Source organism: Bos indicus, chromosome 22 (genome assembly GCF_029378745.1).
Source record: "Bos indicus isolate NIAB-ARS_2022 breed Sahiwal x Tharparkar chromosome 22, NIAB-ARS_B.indTharparkar_mat_pri_1.0, whole genome shotgun sequence".
In the NCBI taxonomy this organism is placed as follows: domain Eukaryota; kingdom Metazoa; phylum Chordata; class Mammalia; order Artiodactyla; family Bovidae; genus Bos; species Bos indicus.
Window position 1 is genome coordinate 3,782,631 of NC_091781.1, and position 23,361 is coordinate 3,805,991.

A 23,361-nucleotide genomic window follows, 5' to 3' on the forward strand; every position below is an offset into this window, starting at 1 on the left:
ACTTTTTGTATATATGTCTCATTTCCCCTTCTGTGGTTTCCTATAGTATGCTGCATTAACCACTGATAGATAAATGAGATGTTTTCAGATAAATACTTATTCATTTATTTACTACACATTTATCAAATGTGTATTACATTCCAAGGACTGTTTTAGGTGCTGGGGATACAACAGTGAACGGATTAGATATATCCCTTCCCTTGTGGAGCTTAGATATTAGTGGGGGAGATACTCAAACAAAGAAACCAATGAGTATAGAATGAAGCTACAAGGAATGTGGGCTTAGGGTAGGCTGGGTGATGCTCTGCTAAGTTACTAATCTCAATAGTATAATCTAGCCAAGGTTTACTTCTCACACGTGACAAGTCACTGGCTGTTCAAGGCAGCTGTTCTCAGCCGTCTGCAGCACTTCCTCCATATCAGCATTTGCTTGCCCCATTGAAGAGTGGGCTGCAGAATCAACCAGCAGCAGTTCAGCTTTTATGAGCGTCACTTGTCTGTATTTTATTGTCCACAGCAAGTCACGTGGCTATTCCTACTTTTAATGGAATGGAGAAATGTGAGACTTGCTAATCCTAGTGGCAAAGGAGATCCAGGCGTGCCCACACCATATTGAATGATATGAAAAAATATATGTTGAAAGGTGGTGCAGAGTGTGCATTTTCTTAAGAGACAATAGAAGCAAAAGAAGCATAAACTTTCTGTATATCATTGCTTAGAATTCTCATACAGTTCATATGGATTTCAGAAAAAAGTGAGTCAACTTAAAAATTTGTAGTAAGTATTGTTTCAAACTGGTACCCAAATATGAGACAAAACAGTAAGGTCGTTTGTAAGTGGTTGAAGTTTGATAAATACTGATTTGTTAAATCTACTTGAGGACAGGGCTATGAACTGTATTTATACTGGTACAGTTTTCTAGACTTGGAGCAGAGGCTCAATAAAACTTTGTTGAAGTTAGTATCGTTTATTGTCTTAAATTGTTCTTGCTTAGTCCATTATAGTTTTGTCTTGAATCTTGAAATTTTCTTCCATGGCCAATTGTGGAAGAAATTGTCTTTCTTCCAAAGACAGTAAAAATTGTCTTTATCCACATCAATATATTTATATGCAATTATACTTTAAATTTGGACCACACATACTTGAATGGTAGTCTCTTTCTTCTAATTTGTCTCAGACATTTTCTTAAATGTAAGGTAAAGATTCAGTGGGAGAGAGGAAAGTTGTAATATTAATGTTGGAATTTGCAATTGAGGGTTTTGTCTTTAATAAAAACAACAACTTGTATGTTTCATACTCATTTGACAGCTGCTGGGATGGAGAGGTATTTCACAGACTTGAATAAAGACAGCAGGAAATGCCACAGTGTTTTCCTTTTAAGCTTTACTTAAGGTCATGGGTGCTTTTCTTAAAGATAGAAGAACAGAATACTTGCTTTTGAAGATAGTATGATTATGATTTTTCCTTATATTTCTACTATTCTCTTATTTTTAACTAAGTCTTTGTAATTTATAAAAATAAATCAACCAGAGAGAGGACCTCGTTCTTCACGGAGTGGCTAGGTCAAGGGCAAACCAGCAGAGTCTGTGTCTGCACCCGACTGACCCTCATTTTAGTACCATTACTCTCTGCCTCTGACGTGTATCCGAAGCGTCCTCTCAATTTTCTTAGCCAAGAGGTTGTCTTAAGTGAGTGTCTCTAGTCTGTGCTGTGAATCATGTGCGTCTATAAGAGTCCATGCCCTTTGATGCCGTTTGCTGCTTTTGGATTTGTACAAAATTTGTTTGGTGGTTGGCAAATGGGACACAGCTGGCTTCTGATTTAGAGAGTGCTTTAAACTAGTTACCTCCTACCTTAACTTGATCATTTAAATGGAAAGTGCTGCAGCTCCAACAGAGCAGACATGATATAAAAAACTATTCCTGACATGACTATCTTGCCTCCCGAATTGCCATGGCTACTGGGATCTCTGAAGGAAAATAAAAGGAAAGAAATGAACAAAACACAGGTTTTAGCATTCTCCCAAGGGCGAAACTGTCTTTACATTATTTAAGAAAAGCTTTAAATGTTCAATGAATGTTCTTAAGCTAATGACAATTGATGCCCAGAAAATACCAATAATCCAGTGGAACAGAATAGATTTTGGAAAGTGGCAATTTGTGTGGGAATTGCTTGTAGTATTGACATGTGCTGGGAACTTTGCATATCAGTGAGCTGTCGCCTGCACTGAAAGGAGTTATCTATTTGGTCTTTTATTTGTAAATAAGACAGGAGTCCTTTCCTTTTAAGGAGCATCTATGCATTTTATTATGAATGAAAGAATACTGCTGTCCTTTGTCCAAAGTGGCCATGTTAGCAGAAGTCCTCTAGGATCCTAATCTTATGGGTCTTGTTATGGGAGGAAACCCAGCCTGTCATTTAGGAGGCCATCGTTCTGTAGTTGAAGATGCCGAGGTTTAGAGTCTGCTAGAGTCCTGGCTGTTGTGTAAACTGTCATAATTTAACTTTCCCCACCAAATTCCACCAAGGCTTGTAGATCTGGCCGCAGCCTCATCCCCCAGTCTTCACTCCTCGCTTGCTCCCTTTCAGCCCCTGCGCGATTTCTGGCACATTCCAAAGACACCTGCTTGCCGCCAGCCTTCCTGTTCCTGCTGGTTTCTCAGCTTTAGACGCTCTTCCCTAGACGCAGGCTTACTGCATCTCTGTTTATGCAGGCCCTGTTTATGGAGCAGACCCAGGAAGTGCTGTGGCGTTGTCAGTGCTCCGCATGCTTGTCTTGGTGAATTCTCATGATAACAGCATGACCTGGGCCGTGGCACTGCAGGGATGAGGCCCCGTGTTCTCATCTCTGTAGCAGTGCATCCCCTGAACCCAGAAATGTATTTAAAGATGGATACGATTTGGCTTAGTGCTGTTCCTCATGTTTAAGATGTCTTATCGGTGGTGCTAGTGGTAAAGACTCTGCCTGGCAATGGAGGAGGCCTTAGAGACCTGAGTTCAATCCCTGGGTTGGGAAGATCCCCTGGAGTAGGAAATGGCAACCCACTCTAGTATTCTTGCCTGGGAAATTCCACAGAGGAGCCTGGTGGGCTATAGTCCATAGGGTCAGAAAGAGTAGGACATGACTGAAGCGACTAGAATGCACACACTCATTCTTCAAACATGGGGCCTCCCTTTGGTGCCAGATGCCATGCCAGTTTTTAAAAGATGAAGGTAAATAAAAACGATGAGACCCCTCTCCTTTCTTGCTTTCCCTGATGCTTTTAGAGCATCACAGGAAAAAAAAAAAAGGCACAGCAGTTCATAGGCAGCAACATTGGATAAACATTAAATTAGGGCAAATACCAGGTGCAATGGGGAAGCCAGGGTTCACAGAAAGCTACTGGGCGGGTGTTACCTGTACTGCGACTAAAGTGTGGGTCAGAGGGTCTGGTGGAGGTCCATCTCAGGAGAGGCCCTGGCAGAGGGGATGATCAAAGGCCCTGAGGGCCCAGCCCAGTCCTGAAAGCCAGGCAGTGTCACTCAGGCATCGAACGGAGGCGGGGTCTCCTATTTGCATCTGGAGAAGACGTTGGGTTTTCAAGTGACTTGAAAACTATACCAGAAGTCAGGACTCCATTGTCTGAGCAGTGAGATGCTGCAAAGAATTTTGAAATCAATGGAATTTCTCTTTAGTATTTGCTTCTGTTGACTGTCTGCAGCCAGGTGAGTTGGAAGAAGTTCCATTTTCTAGATGAGACAAGTGAGGCCCAGAAGATCATATAAACAGTGGCAGAGATTTAATTTTCTCAATGACAGGGCTTCAGGGCTTTCCCCCACCCCCTACCCTCTCCCTTTCCTTCCTTCCTTCCTTCCTATGGTCGTTCTTGTCCAAAGTAAAACGTAAACTTCTGTATACACCATCCTGATTTTGATTTTGTCTCCAAAGACCCTGTGTGGACTCACACGGCTCTCAGAAACCAGACCCCTGCAGGAAGCTCACTGCCCACAGGGAGGTAGGACTTGCGAGTGGATGGACACCGGATTGTGTGTGGGACCACATCCTCTGATCTTGTCTAGGAAGCTGGATTGGTACCAGGAATCTTTTATCTGAAAAGGCGACTCTGGGCTGGGGAGAAGAGAGCGAGCTTGACAAAGTCGAGAGGAGTTCAGCGTTGGTCTGTCTGCCCACGCTCTGGGCATGCGTGAGCCCTCAGCAAAACACAGCTGGCATGTCTAATTTTAGCCTTGCCTGCCTTGAAAAGGGACCCTTTAAGGAAATATATTTCCTCTGAAACAATTTGTATTATAATGTAGCAGCTGATAGACATGTCAGAATACTACTTGCTATCGGTGGAGAAACACTCTGCCAAGTGGCGATGATTTTTGTTCTTTTTTCTCTGTGTGTATATGTGTGTGTGTGATGTTATCAGGAAAGTGAGCAAAGGACCCATGGATCATAAAGAGATACACAGGAAGAGAAACAGTGCTTTTATTTATTAAGACGACCATAAACCAAAGGGGACAGACACCTCTTTTGATTTTTACAAAATGGATGTATGGATCAGAAGGACTGTATCTGCTATGATAAGTTGGCCGTGGTGATCTGACGACGCCTGGCTTGTTAAGAGCAGTCCTGGAGTAGACTCCAACATTTCTCCAGTACTTACCGTCCTCCATAACCTAAGTAAAAGGTTAGTTTCTAAAGCAGGTCTTGGATTCATTTGGCTTTGGTGTGTTCACAGGTTTTGAAAGCATCCGGAACGCACTTTTTTCCATGCTCACCAGCGAGCTCAGTCCGTCTGCCTGGATTTTTTTCCCCTTTCTCTCCCTTCCTCCCTGCGTCCGCTGGTCCCTCCCAGGGTCTGCCCTGTTTTGTTTCGCAGTGTGGCTTACCTTGAAACTTGGCAGGCAGAGCGGAGAAGGCAGCTCTTGTGTGGGGTGGATGGAGGGAAGGATAAGGAATCATCCACCGCCCACATCTGAGTTCCCTGGGTTCAGCGGCAGCGGCAGCAGCTTTGCTACAAAAACCGCTTTGCTATTCGAGATAGCCAGCAGAGGGAATCGCAACTTTGCTGGCAGCAGGGGCTGAAGCAGCCTTTTTTTTTTTTTCTTGGAGGAAAGACTGCAGCCTTCTGGACTGCGTACGCTGCTCCCTGGAGGGGCTCTCCGGGTCCCACCCACTGGCTGGAAGGAGGGGACGTGAATGAAAGGCCAGGACAAGCCCCGAACACCATGTCACTCTGGGAGGGACACAGCAGCAACTGAGCTGTGCAAGGTTTTTTTTTTTTTTTTTTCCTTTTTCCTTTTCTTTTTCTTTCTTTTTCTCCCCCTCCCTTTTTTTTTCTTCTTTCTCTTTCTTTCTATTTTTTTTTTTTTTTTTTTCCTTTTTCTTTAAGGTGGGGAAAGAGACACCCAGGAGACAGGAAGCTGATCTGCAAGATTTCCGAGTTCTGCTAAAAGGACTTTGATTTTTTTTTTTTTTTTTCCTTCCTTTACAAACGCTGGCAATTGACATCACTACGGACAGCCGGGTAGAGAACAAACTGCCTCCTCCCAAGTGGACCCCAGGCGTGATCTGGGGAGACTGTGTGGGTTTTTTTCCTACGGATCCCCGCCTCTTTCTCTTTTTGGTGTGTTTCTTTTTAAAATTCTTGCTGTGTTGGAACTAGCGAGTGCTGGAAGACTCTCGGAAGCCTCATCAGTCATCGGGACTGTCAGGAATAGTGGTTCCAGGGGAAGCTCGTCCTGGGGCACAGAGCCTGTCATCCAGTTCCCTGCCTCGGAGATAGCGATTCCAGCTACATGGGCAAACGCCTGGATCAGCCACAAATGTACCCCCAGTACACTTACTACTACCCTCATTACCTCCAAACCAAGGTATGGCGTGCCCCACAGCCTGGCAGCAGTGGGGTGTCCTTCTGCACTTGGGGTGGGAAGCAGACAGGCGTGTGAATTACGATTAACCGCCCCCTCCCCTTATCCCCACCAGCTCTTCCTGCTTCTTTGAAATTAGTAACGTAGCAATGGAGTTAATGAAACAGAGAAGGAGATGAGAAGAAAGCAAGCCCAGAACTGGGGCTTCCTCTTTAAGGAGAGATAATAGTTGCACTCGAGTTCCTTTGTTGTTGTTTGGCCATCTCCATGTTCCTGATGCCCGCCGAGCCCTCGGCAGACGGGCAGGGTTGTTAAAAGCAGATCATAACAGTGATGATCGGGCACGACAATGCAGTTTCAGGGGCTTTTCTGGTGAGCTGTTCTTTGTTTGTGGCTCTGAAAGGGTTCTTCCTACTGGATAGGACATGCCGGGGTTGGCGGGGGGGACTCAAACTTTTAATCGCTAAGTGTAGAATGAAAGACAGGCGTGGGAAGGTATACAGCAGCGAACTCAAGTCTCAGACGAGTTTGTGTGGGCGCATTTTTTATTTTCCTATGGCCTCAAATATTTTATTTTATATTGAAGATGGTCAGAATGCCAGAGAGTAAATTTAGGAGCTTCACCGTAGATGTTCTTTACTTTTAGAAGCTTGGTGTTTCTGTGTTGGCTACCATCAGAAGGCCTGGGGCTTGAAAGGGGATGAAATAGAGTGATGATAATTAGACATGAATTGGTTAAATGATTTAGGCTTTCCGTGTGTGCTCAAGCGATCATGAGGGGGCCAGTGGTAAGCCCACGTCACTGAGCAGTGGGTCGTGCCAACCGTGAACTTTATCCTGCAGTTCAGACATGGTAGACTCTCAGGTGTGAAATCACTGCTCCAATTTGTCAATTACATTCGACTTGATTTGGGGGGAGGGGTGGGGATGTTGCTTGTTCCCCCTTGAATGCATGGAGTGTATTTCTTTATGCATGATATTATTTTGCATTGTATTAGCCCTACTCTACTGGGCTCTTTATAATAAATAAACACGCAGGGAGTGAACAAGGCGTGCCTGAGTGATATGAGCTGTCACCGGGTCTGGGTGCCCTGGATAGGGTTTGGTAATCATGCCGTGGTTAACTCTCATTTACTCTCTCTCACCAAACAATGCCGATTTGTAAACCAAAGCAGGCAGCAGACTTTCAGTATTATATTAAAGATTGTTCTTTTTTTCCCTTCCTTCCTTAGTCGCTCTATAATTTGCCCTGCCCCTGCAAGGTCGACTCACACTGCTTTTTGCCTTTGTGAGCCTTTAGTTTGGGCTGCTGCTGAAATAAATAGACCAGCCCTCCTGCTCGATCGGCTGGAGTTTTAACCCTTTGGGGGATTCCTTAAGGAAATGGTAAAGCAAGGACAAGTTACAAACGGGAAATTTATAGTCATTTCTCATCCCCCAAAGAAACAAAAACACACTCAAGGGTTGCATGAAAAATATCCAACATTCCATCCCTTTTAGTCATTTGGCTAAATTTTTCCAAATGTTTCAAAATTCATGCTTTCTTTTTTGGTTCTTATTTTCTACCATGAAGTCTATTCAGAAAAGAAACTTTGCATCAAAATGAATGGAATAAATGGAATGATGGCTTTTTGACTTAGGATTTCTTTTAACCTATTACTAGCAAGAAATAATGTCGGGCACCTTATATTAAAGATACATAGCTACACTGGTGGGAAGTATGTGTGTATGTATGTGTGTGCATGTGTGTTTGGCGTAAAAAGGAAACGTGGGGTATTGAGGAAAAGAGATCCAGAAAAATAGAGAGGGAGTTAAAAAAAAAATCTGATTTGGGATCTTCTGCAGTTTAGTGCTGTGTAGACAGGGAGCATCTGGATCTTGTTACTTTCAAGCGAGTCAAAGCCATCAACTTCTAGAACATTTTTAGAGAAGTTAGATCCATTAGGCGACCTCAGCTGATATTTGGGTAATCAGGTCAGGGTGGTAGAGTGTATAAGATCAGTTACTCTGGCTATCATCGTGGTTCATATTGATCATTACATTGTAACATTCTGACAGAGCTGTGAAGTCGTCGAGTATTATTACCCTGGCTCTGAAATGACAGGCATTAATGACATTCCTGGAAGCTGAAGATATGAAAATATGCCCTCTATGGGAATGTGGGCACTCAGGGAGGGGAAGGAATGGTCAGTGTACAATATTTTAAAATATAGGAACTTTCCAACAGTGTGAACACAGTATAATAAAGTCTCATCATGCTCCAGTATAGTGTGAAAATAATTGGGTTATCTTAGTAGCACTTTTTGCTCCTTTTTCGCTTATGTCTCAAAATATAATCTATAGTAATTTTGAAGTAATTTCATGCATCTTAGATTTATTTGGTAAACGTAGGTGGAATTCCATAAAATCCACTGTCCTTCCTGCCTTAGCTTGTAGGTAGAATCCAATTTTAAAATCATTGCTATTTAAAATCACGCTGATACATAAAGAACATTTATGCTTGATAAAATTAGAATTCTATGGTTGACAACCAAATCATATTGTGGCGACACCATGCCTTAAACTATTCTCTAAATGCAGGTGCTTTTAACTCAGGCACAAAAGCCTTTTGCTGACATTAGTTTTGGGTGGAAAATCTTCATGGGATTTTACAGAACTAAAATGTTTATTATTGTATTCATTTAGAAAATGCCAAAATACTGAGCCTTCGTTTTCTACCTGAATATGTATGTCAGATGCAGCTACTATTCTCTTATGATGAAAGAAAATGAAAATGGATTTTGAAATAAATGCATTTGTCTTCCACTTCCTAAAATGCACTTAAAGTTGTAGAAAAAACTTGTGATACTTCCCTGCCTATTCTGTTCCACTTCTTACCCTTCACATTGGAGTCAATCTCTTCACTTTGTTGCTTAGAAAAAAAGAAAGCATGAAGGTATTTATGCTTTTCTTTCTTTGAATAAATTTCCAGATGCCTAAAATGTTATATTAGAAAAACATGAGTCAATCAAACAAAAGGAAAACCTGTGGCTGACTTGTAGCTTACTCTCCCAGACCTACACTTAAAGTTGTCACTTGTCAATTTTCTTTTTGACCATTTTTTTTCCTACCCAAAGAAGCAATTTCTAAAAAGAACATTACTTTTGTTTAGAAGTAATGAAGAAATCTTGGTGACATGTCACTATATTTAAAAAGAGACGTAACTGGATTTCTAAAAAAAAGTTTCAGGAAACCAAATTTGCCGTTGGAAGACCACCCAGAATAATTAAGTTTTAGAGAAAAGAGACCAGAAAATTATTTCTTAGCTGAATGATATGTAATGATGTGTGATTAAGTTGTCTTGTAATATTTCTCAAGGATTTTGTTACACCGTATTTCCAATAGCCAACCTGTTGGTCTTATGATCCAGGGTGAATTTCAGTCTGAATTTGAGGTACTTTGTGGGAGGGTGTTTCTTGGAAGAACAAGTTGAATGGGGCAAACTAAAAAGAGTTAAAACATGGTCACAACCTGGTCAATTGATATTTTGTAGTTGAGAAATAGATATTTCTCTCATATGTGATATTTGGAAGACTTTAGTCATTGTGAAACTTTAAAATTCACGCAGGCACAAACAGAAAGTTTGTCTTTTCTTCCTTTCCCACACTTATACCAAATCACTACATTTCTCCCAGTTTAGTGCAGTTTCTCATCAGTCTGCCCGCTGCCTTTGGCCATCTGCTTCCCGAGAAGACCTTGAAGAAAGGGCTTCAGACTGCAGTACCCTGACAAGGGTTCCCTAACTGGTGGGTCTCAGATTCTGCTCAGAGCCTGGTGTGAAGTTGGGGTCAGGTGGAGGAGCAGTTCTCCACCAGCACACTGACTTTAAGCTGAATTTCCAGCCATCTGCAGCTGGACAGCTGCCCAGCTCTGAACGTCTAGCTGGAGCCCAGTTGTGCCATGAAAAGAGCAGATGCTTGAAAGCACAAGGCTCAGCGGGTCGGCAGAGAGAGAGGGAGGCTCCTGTGGGGCCGAGATACTCTTACAGATGTGAATGTACAGATCCTGCAAAAACAAAACAAAACAACCCTTCTTCACACATTCCTTGCACATGAAAACACAGAAAATCTTGCAGAGGGAGGGAAGGAGTTTAGAATTTCCTTCATACTTCCTGTCCCAGATTTGCATTGATAGTTGGACTTGGTAACTTGCCAGTTACCAACCAGCTTTGTACATTTCAGGCTTGAAAACTCCCAAGTACTGTTTTCCTTTGAGAGGCTGAAATGTACAAAACTGGTTTTCTGAAAATCTTCCAGCAAAAGAATTTTTAGAAATAACTCCAAAAATTTCTTTCCCTGTAGGAGGGTGATACGATAGTGTGGAACGATGATCCATCGTGTCTCATGTTAGAATGTATACTATTGTAATTGGTTTAAAAAGAATGTGTATTATTGTAATTGGTTTTAAATGAGAGAAACAAAATAAGAAGCTACCCTCCCTTTTCAGTTTTTTTTTCCTTTTACTCTTACAAATCTTTGTTACTGTTGAAGTTCTTTTCTCTAATGTAGTCATCATTTTCACAACACTATGTCTAGTGCCTACTAAAAGGAGTAGAAAGGTAAGAAAGTTCATGTTTTTTTTGTTTTCCGAAATAATCCCAAGCTTAAGAGAAACACCATGTATGTTGCTTTGAACAGTATCTTTCCAACACATTTTCCTTTCACTTTCTCTCAATTTGGAAAAAAGAAAAAACAGAATTTCAACTCAAAAATATTTCCATGAAGTAATAAAATGTAGTTGAGTGTTGGAGGTAGAGGCCGTGTGAGGAAGAGGCCAAAGAGAAGGGAGGATACACGTCATTTCAGATCTCTCTGGCTCCAGGAATTCTGAAAAGCTTTGTTTTTGTACTAATATGATTTACACAATCCTTTCTGACATTATCAGTCTCTTTGGCAGAGAGAGGGCTCGGTCACAATGATGCCCGTGCCAGATTCTAAGAAAACCAGGCTTTTCCTTTAAAAGAAAATCTTTGGAGTGTTGGACTTCTTATTCAGAGTAAATGGTTGATGTTTATCCAAAATTGGCTTCGAGTACTACATTAAAATTGTGTTTTGTAACAGTCTCATAAGCCACAGCTGTATGTGATTAAATAGTGTAATATCAAAAGCATGTGAAAAGAGACATTTTTATGCTATAGCTGTTCACAGCAAGAGTACAGATGGGGCTGAGGGGAGACGAGAGCAGAAACGCACTTGTGTGTTGCGATAAGTGTGTTGTTGAGGATATGAGTTATGATATGCGTATGGAGGGTACGTGCTGCTATTTTTGGCAGCAGTGGGAAAAATGCTGAACTATTTTGGATGTGATTAAAAATATGCTCTTTGAAAATGGAAACTGACATAAAATACCAACTTTAAATATGGAATGTCATTTCATCCCAAAATGCATAGTTACTGAATGGATCTGAAGGCAATGCAAATGGAAAGATAAAAGTTATTCCTGTGAAGCACACATTCAAAAAGCAAAAGTGAAGAAGTGTTCCTTCTGTTTTGAAATAATAAATACTTTTCTTTTTTTTTTTTTTTGCTACTTTTAATCTATGGAACTATTGTAAGAAAACCTGCAGGACATTTATCCCTGAACAAAAGAGTGATAAAGGGATCCTCAACTAGGAGCAATATAGGTGGCAGTGTGATTCTTTTCTAAGATGTTTGAAAATATGAGGTTAGGGTATGAGTATTAACCTTTTGTTGCTGGTGTCAAAAATTACATAGTCACACAAGGATTCACAGCTTTTGCCTCTATTTCTTTAGCAGATATGTTACAGTAAAGAGGCTTTAACTACAAAGTTTCTGAAAAAATGTTTGTTCATGGAAACTTGAATCTCTAGTCTTCTAGAGATTATCAAGCTACAGGATTACCAATACTAAAGATTACTAAGTGATCATTTTCAGGGCCTTGAAAAAGCCCATAGAATTGGCTGTTGATTTTCATATGTCAAACATTCAAAAGCAGTTTGAAAAAGTCAAAAAGAGGGGTGGACCGAGATAAGTTGAATTCTTTTTGGTTTTTAATTTTTCTTTTTAAAGGTGGTGTTGGCAGAGAATTTGTTCACATAACAGTTTTTTCTGTGTGGATTTATTGGTCAGGAAATACATAGAACCTGGAATCATAACTGAAAGCACTTTTGCTGTTCAGAACATCAACCTTTAGTGTACAGCCAACTCTAGAGAACAGAGAATGAATTTTAAGACATTCATCCTGCTTTTCTTTGGGAGAATTCTCTGATTTGTGTGTCAATGAGTTGGTGTCTGGGACAAGTTCCCTGCGATCCCTTCTAGGCTTAGTGTCTGTGACTCTTGCTTGGAGATAGATGAGACTGCTTGGATGTGTTAGGGGTATTTAGCAGATGACCTCGGATTTGTGCCACTGATTTTTGTTCAGGTCCTCGGTGCTCTCTACAGAGCAGATCAATTGCTGCTTCGTCGACTCTGGAGACTTGGCACACATAATTATCTGCATCCTTCACCACATCTAAATCCGGAGAACCCAGAGAAACACCCCCATCACCGTCACCCAGGAGTGGGTGGAGAGCAGTTCCCAGGGGTGGGGCCAGGCTACAGGCACTATTTAATCACCATTGTTGGCTTTGTTGTGGTTCAAGTTTTCTTCCTTGAGTGCATAAAATTAGGCCATGTCCAAAGACTTGCTCTCTCCAGGTGTCATAAGAGCTGAATGGTTATGCATGTTTGGCTAAATCCGTTGATCTCATTAAGATCCTGACAGCCCTAGTTTCATGAATGAATCTAGGAGCTCCTGTACATGTGGAAATAACAAGCAATAGATGAAACACTATTTTGACTAGAGTTTGCCAGTCCCTGAATTTCTGAATAGTAGGCTTTAAAGCATGAGGGGAAAATGATTTAGTAATCAGAGTACATGGTATCATAGGAGAAAAATCATAACTTCTCCAGGACACATAAACAAAAACATTCTCTTTTCCTCTTCGCACTGGGTACCCTTCTGAGTCCTCCCCATGTCCCTGTGAGCTGAATTAATGAAAGTAAATGGAACCTTGAATTTTGTTTTTATGAATGACTGTGCCATGCTTAGCTGCTCAGTCGTATCCAACTCTTCGACCCTCTAGACTGTAGCCCGCCACCCTCCTCTGTCCATGGGGATTCTCCAGGCAAGAATACTGGAGTGAGTAGCCTATCCCTTCTCCAGGGGATCTTCCTGACCCAGAAATTGAACCCAGGTCTCCTGCATTGCAGGCAGATTCTTTATCAGCTGAGCTACCAGGGAAGCCCTTATGAATGACTAAGAAATACCAAAATTAAGCTAGATTACATACACAGTCAAGGCAACTTTGATAATGTTCTTCCCCGTTGTGCAGAAAGTAAGGTAAAACAGAAGAAAACTCAATCTTATGATATTCTAAATATTGGTGGTAATTGTTTTGGGCAACTAATTTTTAACTTGTTCTTGATTGTGCTTTCCCATCATTATGCTGTAGGGTTAAGACATTGGCATGTATTACCAGATGCAGGGGACCTTTTCCTTGTCTCATCCTTAACTGGAACTTTTCAAGCTGAGTATGGATCACATACAGAATTTAATGAGGATTTGAAAGGATTCGTCCTATTTTTATCTGGGGACTGCTGTCTACTTAGTCATATTTCTGATGGATGACAATTTAGTGAAAAGGAAAATGGAAGACAGAATGCTAACTATCTGGTTTTCTGGAACTACTTAAGGTTTTTTAAAAGCATTTTTTATGTAGGCAAGTCATATCTGAGGCTATTACTGATGTCTGTATACTCTTCAGTTACCCCTTTCAAAACTTATTCACAGAGATTGGATGGTGGCACCCTGAATATCACTTAGAAATAAGATAACTTGAAATTCAAGAAAATATACTTCTTTTTTCTTCTTCTTTATTTTTTAATTTCTTTTCTTTCCTCCCAAGCAAATAGTCCCAAATGAATTTGAGTGGATGATGTATTTGAAGCAGTGTGCACAAAGATTAGAGGAAAACTGGAGACCATTTTCAAGGATATCATACAAGGAAAACCTATGACATATCCATGATGTTGAATTTCTTCCTGAGAGAAGAGAAAAATACTTTTCCTTTTTTAAGCTTGGTGCTAGTCCCTTGAAGGGTTATGACAGCTCCTGGATTAGCCTTGGTCTTGGCTTTGAGCCCCTGGGTGTCTTGTCAGGCACACCAGTCAAGACTGTGCCTTCAGAAATAAGGATGCTGTGTTGTAATCTGGGTTACAGGGAAATCTGAGAAGAATAAATTTCTGATGTTCTTTTCTCAATTTATTCCAAAAAGTTAACCATTGAATCTAAACTCTATTATTCATGTTAGGAAACAACTGGGCTTGTGTTAGCCATAGGAACATTTCCCTTTCTGGCCAGAAAGGGAAAATTTCTCTGTTTAACTTTGTTGACAAGTTAGAAAAAGATAAGGAAAAAGTGCAAGGGAAGAGGTCAGTGAACAGGGAAGAATTTTGATGTTTTTAAACAATTTTATTGAAGTATATTTGATTACACGTTTGTGTTACTCTCAATTGTATAGCAAAGTGGTTCAGTTATACATAAATATTCTTTTTCACAGTATTTCTCATTATGGTTTATCACAGGATATTAAATATAGTTCCCTGTGCTATACAGTAGGACCTTGTTGTTTATCCATGATCAGGGAAGAATTCTTTTTCCAAGTTTAGCGATATCCTCTAAGAAGGAGAGAGATGAAGGGTCATTCTAAATTCTTCGTATTCTCTGAACACATTAGGAAGCCCCCACTTCTCAACAGATATATTAAACATATTAAAGCGTACTCACATTCCACATCAAATTAGATTTTTTGCAATAAAATATTGAAAGAGTTTTTGTAGTTTTGCTGCTGAAACTCTCTGGGTATGAGTAAATTATGTGTGCTTGTGAATTTATGTACACTTATCATGTTGCATATGCAGGTGTTCTCACAAAATAGAAAAATCTAATCTACAGATAGATTTTCTTGAGGTACAAAGAAAGAGTATTTTGGCCTCTACTAAATAGAACAATGAATAAAGTTGACAGTGTATTATGCTTTGTAGAAACAATTGTTTGCTAATTCTGGTTTCACAGTTTTCTTTTTTGTTTAGAGGCAAGATATTTTTCTCATCTTGCCAGTGCTTTTGTGGGTCCTTAAAGTGTTCAGAGGATCTGAAAAGCTGGCCGTATCTCTGCCTACTGTGACCTTTCGACATTCAGGATATCTCTGTATTTTAGTAATCCCAAATTTCCGGGGCGGGACATGTGTTTAAACAACACAGTCTATTGGAAAATGTCATTAACATTCTTTGGCTAAAATATGTCACAAGCAGACACATTGCATTGACCCTTGGCAGTGACAGCAATCGAGTGTTCCAGATCTGGGTGCTGGGTCACAGAGTTTTCTTATTATATAGTCGGTGGAATTGTTTATCGATTGGAAAGAAAGAGAGCTTGACTGGTACAGGTGTTTCCACGGGCTCCCAGCTTAGGGTTCAAACAGGAGGCAGGTCCCTGGCACAGTAGTTATTTTATGGCATAATCTTTGTAAATAATCATCATCTTTCTTCTGTCTCTAAATAGGATCATGGGATTTTTACATGTATCAAAACGGCCACCTCCTCCTGTTCCCCAAGTCCATGGTCATTCACCCTGAATGACTTCTTTTTAGTTTGCTTCCAGAGGGCCCTGTCAGCCCTATGGCATCTCTGTGCCTCTGAAAGCGGACATGCCTGCAGAGATGCGTGCCCCAGTCAGACCCCCCCATGACCGCTACAAGTGAGGGGCATCCTGAAGACACTGCTTCTCTAGCCCTAAGCCACATGTGATACTCCCTTCACTTTTATTCTGATTTTTATTGTTTTCAGTAATACAAAACAACAACAATAAAACGGCATGGCCTTCTCCCCTCACCTCAGCCAAGAAGGAGTTTTCTCTGGCTCTCCAGCCCCCTGCTGGAGAGCCATGCTCACACCTGAAAACTCCCTCCCCTCCACAATCTTGAAGGACATATTCTCATTATCACCCAATGTTTTGATTCTCCACCGAATTATTCATTTTTTCCCCTGGCAATCTAGCCAGAATCTCACCAAATTTCATCATCAGATTTAACAAATAAGCTTGGATTTCTCTCTCACAAACATAAAACACACACATATTTCTAGAAGCACTAAGAATTGCTACAGTGGTTCTGCTTTTATCTGAGGCTAGATGATCACTGAGAAATCTGGAGGGGCAAATAAGGAGATATGTAACTGTTCTTTTCAGGTCTAGTAAATTTTTTTTGCTACCAGTGGATGGCAGAAAGGGATGAGTCTCATCAAAATATGGATGACTAATAACTTTCACTTTCTTTCAAAAATGTGATATCTTCATCTGATCTAATAAGATATATTGAAAATATATTAGGCAAGATAGATATAAATTCTTTGTTCTCCATTATTTGTGATCGAATTTTTTAGAAATATCATTGATAGATTGACTCTAATTTTCCCCCCATTTATTTCATAATTATTGGTTATATCATGGAAATTCTAATGATCCTCAGAGCTTGTACTGATGAAGCTGTCAATGGTATGGTAAAAAAAAAAATGTCAGTTTCATGATTTTAATTTTACAAGTGATTTATGAGAGGCACCAAGAAAGATAAAACAGAAGAAGAAATAGAAAATAAAAGGCTGAAATTACCAAGCTTTAATTTATTTTTGGAAATTTCTGGAATCTGACTATTTGCCTTTCCAAAGGCAAAGGGTAAGGGCTGTTTGACAAAGAAGTGATAGTTTAGGAAAACTGAAGAACCATCCTTGGGGGAGAAAAACACTTTAATATGACTATATTAATAGAATTAGACTTGGAGGAGTCATGTAGCTGAGATTTTTGGTGTCTTGTGAAAAAGGGAAAAATCAGTGCTTCTGAGGACAGCTTCGTGCTTTGTTCTGCCCGCACATATTAATGCCCTTGGTAACATACAGCACCTGCTTTTCTTGTTCTGATTTACTCATCACTCATGCCCACGGATGCCCCAGATAAAAGCCTTGTTGATGCTTTGGACTGGATACAAGGGTGTTTTTTAGAAGGATTTCAAAATAAAATTTTTGCATGTATTTTGGAATTTCTGTATGTAAACCGTTCACATAAAAAATTTCTATCTGCTCAAAAATATAACCATGAGTGAAGTTATGTTGTTCTGTGTAGAAGGGATATGGCTTTGAGAGGAGTAACCCAACAGCAGAAGTGATAAAACCAGCAAAACTGTATTGGCGTGAGAATCATACAATGCAAAGTGCTGACCACATGCATGATGTTTGTGGGCGGTCGTGTGCCCAGGGATCCACGGAGCCATTGAATTGAAGATATGAATGCAATGATGTTTCAGTGTCCTGGCAATCAGGACATTTGTAGGTTACAGGGTAGGTCCTTTTGAAAGAGTGTCTAGACTTCAACATGGTCATTGAGGTTTAGATCAGTAGAGATCCAAGAAAGATTGGCTGGTACTGTCATTATTATTCATGGTCTGTCTCTTCTGCCAAGTTCCTTGCACTGATTTCTCCATCCTTACTCCCTTTAGGATGTCTGCTTGCAGTGACCTCATGTTTACACTGCATTCTCTCCGTTTCCCTACCTCTCCCAGATCCTCCTCCCTGGGAAACTACCCCTTTTCTTTCTGCATCACAGCTTCCAGTGCCCTTGCACGTTACTTTCCCTCTCAGCCCTTTCCCCTCCTCAACTTCTCTGCTATGGATTTGCCTTCCTGGCTCCCGGCCTTTAACTCCTAAACTTCTGCTTCTTTTTGTTCTCTTTCCTCTTGGTTCCCTCTTATCATTTTCATTATTGCTTTCTGTTTTTTGTTGCTGTTGTTGTTTGTTTTTTCTATTTGTTTCCAAGGTAGAGTTGGATTGGGTTTTGTCTTTGTTTTCTTGCTTGGTTGTAAATTTATTTCTGGCTTCCAAATGTACCTTTGCTCATCAGGATCAGAATTGTATCAGGGTTATTCTGTGAAGCCCCTGAGGACTAGGACCACAGGGTCTTCATCTATGAATGCCCTGCGGGATCCGGCAGAGTGCCTGGTGCAGGCTGAGTGGATGTCCGAAGGATTTTAATACGCGTTAATCCACATCATTCTGTGTGTCTCTGTTGCTGAAGGAAGTGATTTTCAAAACCAGAGATGCTGAATGTTGCATTCACCTCTGCAATGCTTTATGGCAAAAGGCATTTTGTGTACCAGAAGTAAGTCTTACTAAAGAACCTCTTTTTATTCAATACTTATATCAATTGATGTACCCTACTCCACCTTTTGCCCCTGAAACTTGTGGACCCTGGACTGTTGGCTGGAGATAGGTTGTATACCTAGCTAATGAACATACTGTGGTAGCTAACAGGTGAGCTGAATCAGAAACTAGTAGAATAGATGAGAAGAGAAGGGAAGGGAAAAGCTGCCGCAGTGTTGCTTCCCACGACGCTGGCAAGATCATCAGAACACGTGCCAACTTGGAAGGGCAGACGTGCCTTTCAAAGCCAGTGTAAGTAGCCTAGCCAGTATCTGGAAACTGGGGCTGAGTAAAAGCAAGGAGGTCAGGAGTACGTGGCAGTGATGGTGGTTTGAGGGAACTGGAAGGCCATTCCTGAACACCTGCCAAGAATATCCACTCATATATGTGGCTTCCTTCCTTGGTTTGGTGGAGAGTTGGATGTATTAGGAGGTGAACTCAGCAGACGCAGCTAGGAGATGGGTTGAGTACTAGGCCCATCTTTTGGTCTATTTTTTTTTCTTATTCAAGACAGATGAGGACATCCCTGGTGGTCCAGTGGTTAATACTCCATACTCTCATCTCAAGGGGCCTGGGTTCGATTCCTCGTCAGGAAACTAAGATCCTGCATGCCACCCAGTGTGGCCAAAACAAAACAAAATGAGAGAGATGATCTTGACTGTAATAGTCATCTGTTATGTCCCCATACCATGTAAATATCCACAGGAACATTCTTTAATTAACATTTTGAAAAGACACTTCAAAGATCAAGTAAGAATGACAAAATTCCTACTTTGGGGAAAAGAAAGCCCTAGTTTCCCTTTACAATTAACCAAGCAGGTATAAGATATGTCTAAAGTAAGGACAGATGATATGAGATGGGATTCGGAGGTCAACTTCAAAGCCTTCCTCATTGAGGAATCTACGGGAACAATAGCCCAGCTGCGGCTGCGAGAACAAACTGTGTTTCTGGTTTGGATGCTTCTTGATTTTTCCAAGTTGTGCTGATTCTCTTATGTTTGTTTGGCAGGAATTTTTTTTTTTTTCCTCTCATTCTTTTTTTACGTCAAGGTTCTTATTACCATCTGTTGAAACAGTAGTTTCTATACATGTAATTTCCTCAACATTTGGTAAATTTTTCTATTGCAAAATAATCCTGCCTCATCATATCTAGTGAAACAACTCAAGAAAAATAATGGATATATTAACAGTTTTCTTCTGCACACCACATCATTCTGTGATGAAATCTCAGAAATAATGTATGGTAATCACAGGGTCATATGTATTCTTTTATAGCTTTCTTTATGTTCATACAAACATACTATCAGATCTGTGGTGTCTGAGATCTGACTGAGCAAGTTATTTTCCTTCCTTTTCAGTGATAGGCATAGTTTGTGCATTCTCCACAGGGCACTAAGCTTGTCTTTTTTTTTTATTGTCAGGGCAGTTGTTTCTAACATGTTTGCATCACATTTTACGCAAGTGTTGCCCATCAATGAGCATGGATTTTTTTGCCCCTGTTTTTCCATTCCGAATAATGCTACAATATCTGTACAAGATATTCATTTCAAATCCTGAAAATTAAGTCATTGATCTTCTGAGCAGGGTTGCTTCCTTTTAAACTCTGAAAAAGATTGATATCAGTGCTTAGATTCTTAACCTAGAGTCTGCATCCTGTGGGACTGAGCCACCCCTTTGTGTTGGGCTGAGAAGGTTTATTAAAGTCTACTGCTTTTGGTGAGAAGATGAACCTTCTGACTGATATTTCAGCTGAAAGGGAACCTCTCTCAACTGGCAGAAGCATGAATGTCTCATTTTTTGGTGGCACTCTCACGGGGATCCCAGCAGCGCTTGGGGTCAGCAGGGCTGCCAGCTCATTGCTTCTTGTCCATCCCGTGAGGTCACTCTTATGTTTCCAGACTGATCTCGTGTGTCTGCCCCTCATATTCCAAGTTGAAAGAGCAACAGCAGGTGAGGAGCCCAAATCTTCCTAAGTGGTTAGAATCCCACTGAAGCATTTTGGGACTTGAGCAGAGATTTTTGTCCCCAAGGGCTTGAACATCAGGATTTTCCTTTTTATGTCATGATCTTGGGAACACTGAAAAATTATAATTTTTGATAGCCTTCATCTACTGGATGGATTTGGTGTTACTTGACCATAAGGGGAAATATCTTGGTTTATTAATTGAGCTGGAGAAGCTGACTCTGGAAAACACTAATGAACCTTGGTGAAATCTGATTGTATTTCTTTTCTTCCCGTGTACTTGTCCTGTTTCTCATTGCCAATATCAGTTTTAATTAAAGTTAAAATGTAGATATAAAAAAAGCATAAAACAAAAGTTTACCTGCAGAACATCTCTGCTGGGTTGATAGAGACATATTTACCAACTGAAATCTGTCTGGAAGACAGTAGATCACAAAGCCTCAACTGTTTGCTTTTCCTGTAAAAAAGGTAGATCAAGGACATGCATTTCTAATTACAATTCTCTTTCATGGATTTTTACTTCTTAGAATTTAATTACATCCTACAAAGTTTGATGGCCGAATTCCACATGCTTCTTGGGAAACTCAGGGAGTTTCCTAAACACAGACCTGCAAAAGTGAATTTTTTTCTCTTAGTTTGTGTATGGGATGAGATGGAGAACTTAGTTCAGCACAGGAAGGCAAATTGAACATTATCTCTTTCTACAACTACAGTACTGGCCATTTTTTATCCATGCTTAAAAATCAACAGTATACCATACTTCATATATATTTAATGCAGGTAGAAACATTTTAACCAAGTCTGGAAAAAGAATTTAGTAATCAGAAATGAAAACAGCACTTTGGTTAGGTGAAAAGACTCTGAGTGGTCTGGGAGGTCTAAGTTTTTGATTCTAGAACTTACTTTAATACCATTTCCCTGAGTTTCCCTTACCTTTTTATATTTCTGTTTCCTGCCATCTCTTCCCATCACAAGAATATTTTAGTTATTTGATAAGAAATGTCTTGACAGTCAGCATTAGACTAGGAGTAATAGGTTTCAGGGTTCTGCAAAGAATGCCAATATATTAACATATTATGAAGATGATAAAATATAAATAAGAACCATTAACTCCAAGAGATTGTTATTAGTGATAATGGTAAGATGAGGGGGACTGAGAGGCCTGAAATTGACTTGATCCATGATTATAATGGACCACAAATCCTTATGAGAGTTCAGATCAATGCCTTTCATTGAAACATTTCTCTGTACATCCATTATGTTTCTCCGGCCTCCATCTCTGCCATCAGTTGGACTGAAATCATGTAGAGAGATTTGCTTTCAGTATTTCTCATACTTCTTCCATGAATTATTTTTTATTGTGGTTTTGTTTTGGAAAGCAATGCAGATATTTTTCAGCGCTTCATAGAAAACTCACTGCAGAGTCTGAGATGAATCTATTCAGAAATTGTCTGGTTTTTACATTGCTATATTTCACAATACTTGCACTTTCCCCATTTACATTCCCTGGATGCTTTTTGTCTCCCAAAGTAACTAAATTAGAGGAGGGAGGGGTGCTATTTTCTTCCAGCCAGCTTACAGAGAACCAGCCCCTGCTTTCTGAGAGCTGTAGCTCGTGTTTAGAAACACTTTGAGTGAGCCTGCACTGGCTCTGGGTGTGGTGTTGGGTTTTAACCAGATAATTTTCCAGACTCTTCTTTGTGGAATGAAAGAATTGAGATTTCTTAGTTTCTCCAGTTTACACTGAGTTTTCAGATATCCTCACACTTGCTCACACATAACATTTCTGAACTTAGTTGTGCTTACTTGTTCATCTTCCAACTGTAAGAGCTTCTCTCACCTACATCCGCATGCTCCAAACACACGGACCATCTCAAAGGTCTTCCAGCTGAGTGGCCCTCAGTCCTTGCCCAGCATCTGGTAGGTGCTTGATAAGTGTCAGCTAATGGCATGGAAGTTGTTGCATGTCCTGAACTCTGGTAACACTTACTGATAGACAATTTCTGGGCACGGAACCATTTTACTTTCTTTTGGTATTCACCAAAAAATCAGCCCCCAGGGGAAAGAATCCTTGTCCTCTTCTTCCTCATCCTGCTTTCAGAACCCACAACAGTGACCTGTACGTGGCAACGCTGGTCAGTTTTCCGTGAGGGAGGAACTGATGCTCTCATTCTCAAAACATCCTTTAATTGACGGCACAATCTGCTGAAGAGTTGAATGAAATTGCTCCATATTTATCTGTGCTTCTGCTGCAGTTTTCTTTGTCCCTTTTTAATTTCAAAATAATATTGTACTTTCAATGCCAAAGATACACACAGAACTAGGAAGGAAGTGTAAAGGTGAAACTCTCCTCTATGCGTTTGGCTTTTTTTTGTTGTTGTTCTGTGAAGTATTTGCTTTATTCTTGCTCATTCTCATGTTTACTGTCAAGTCAACATTGACTTAGTTGAAAAACAAGTGTCTGTTTACACCTGCGTCTCCCACACCTCCATGTTTGTTTGGTCTGAAGACTCCTTAGAAGAGAAGGAAATAAGATTTTTCAGTGTTTGTGCATGGTTGAATTGTACCATCTTATAGCCCAGTGCTATACCAGTTTGTTTCATATCTGATAGCTATTAAGGAGGGGTTTGGAACATGGAAGTTCTGAATGTGAAATCCAAGGTGTCAATCAATGCACGTTCATGGAGCGTTTCCTTAGGCTGGCTCTGTATGAGGGGGGCTGCGGTTTGAGATCAGCTGGGACCAGGGACATTTTACTGCAGTGCTTACAACTGGATAAAGGTCTCCTTAAGCACCAGGATACACAGAAGCCATACGTGACTAAAAATTAATTGTGTGCATGTGCAGTTAGGACAAATTGCAAACAAGAAGATACCAAAAGGCCACAAACCAACGCCATTTCTGAGGTTGGAAGCCAAAGCGGGGAGCTGCACATGATGCCCGCACACAGAGGCACTGAGGGGTGGCAGACCCCCCAAGCTGCCTCTGCTGCCCCACTGAGCCTCCGCCCTGTTGTTACCCACCTAAGGACCTGAGCAGGGCAGGGGCATGCGCTCCTGACTCTTGCTTCAGCTCCCTGAAGCCTGGGCCCTTGTGCTCAGTCACTGAGTCATGTCCAACTCTTTGTGACCCCATGAACTGTAGCCTGCTAGGCTCCTCTGTCCATGGCATTTTCCAGGCAAGAATACTGGAGTGGGTTGCCATGCCCTCCTCCAGGGGAGCTTCCCCACCCAGGGATTGAACCCGGGTCTC

General features: G+C 40.8%; 1 protein-coding gene across 9 annotated transcripts in view; it reads left to right on the forward strand.

Moving 5' to 3' along the window:
- Positions 1–3,973: 3,973 nt before the first annotated feature.
- RBMS3 (RNA binding motif single stranded interacting protein 3) overlaps positions 3,974–23,361 on the forward strand; it is an 803,408-nt gene continuing 784,020 nt past the window's right edge. The window contains exon 1 of one of the 9 annotated variants that reach the window (XM_019984813.2): positions 3,974–5,859. In XM_019984813.2, coding sequence (XP_019840372.2) covers positions 5,785–5,859 — 75 coding nt within the window. In that variant the 5' untranslated portion in view covers positions 3,974–5,784. The remainder of the gene's footprint in view (positions 5,860–23,361) is intronic. The other 8 variants (XM_019984808.2, XM_019984812.2, XM_019984805.2 and 5 more) reach the window with 8 other exon arrangements.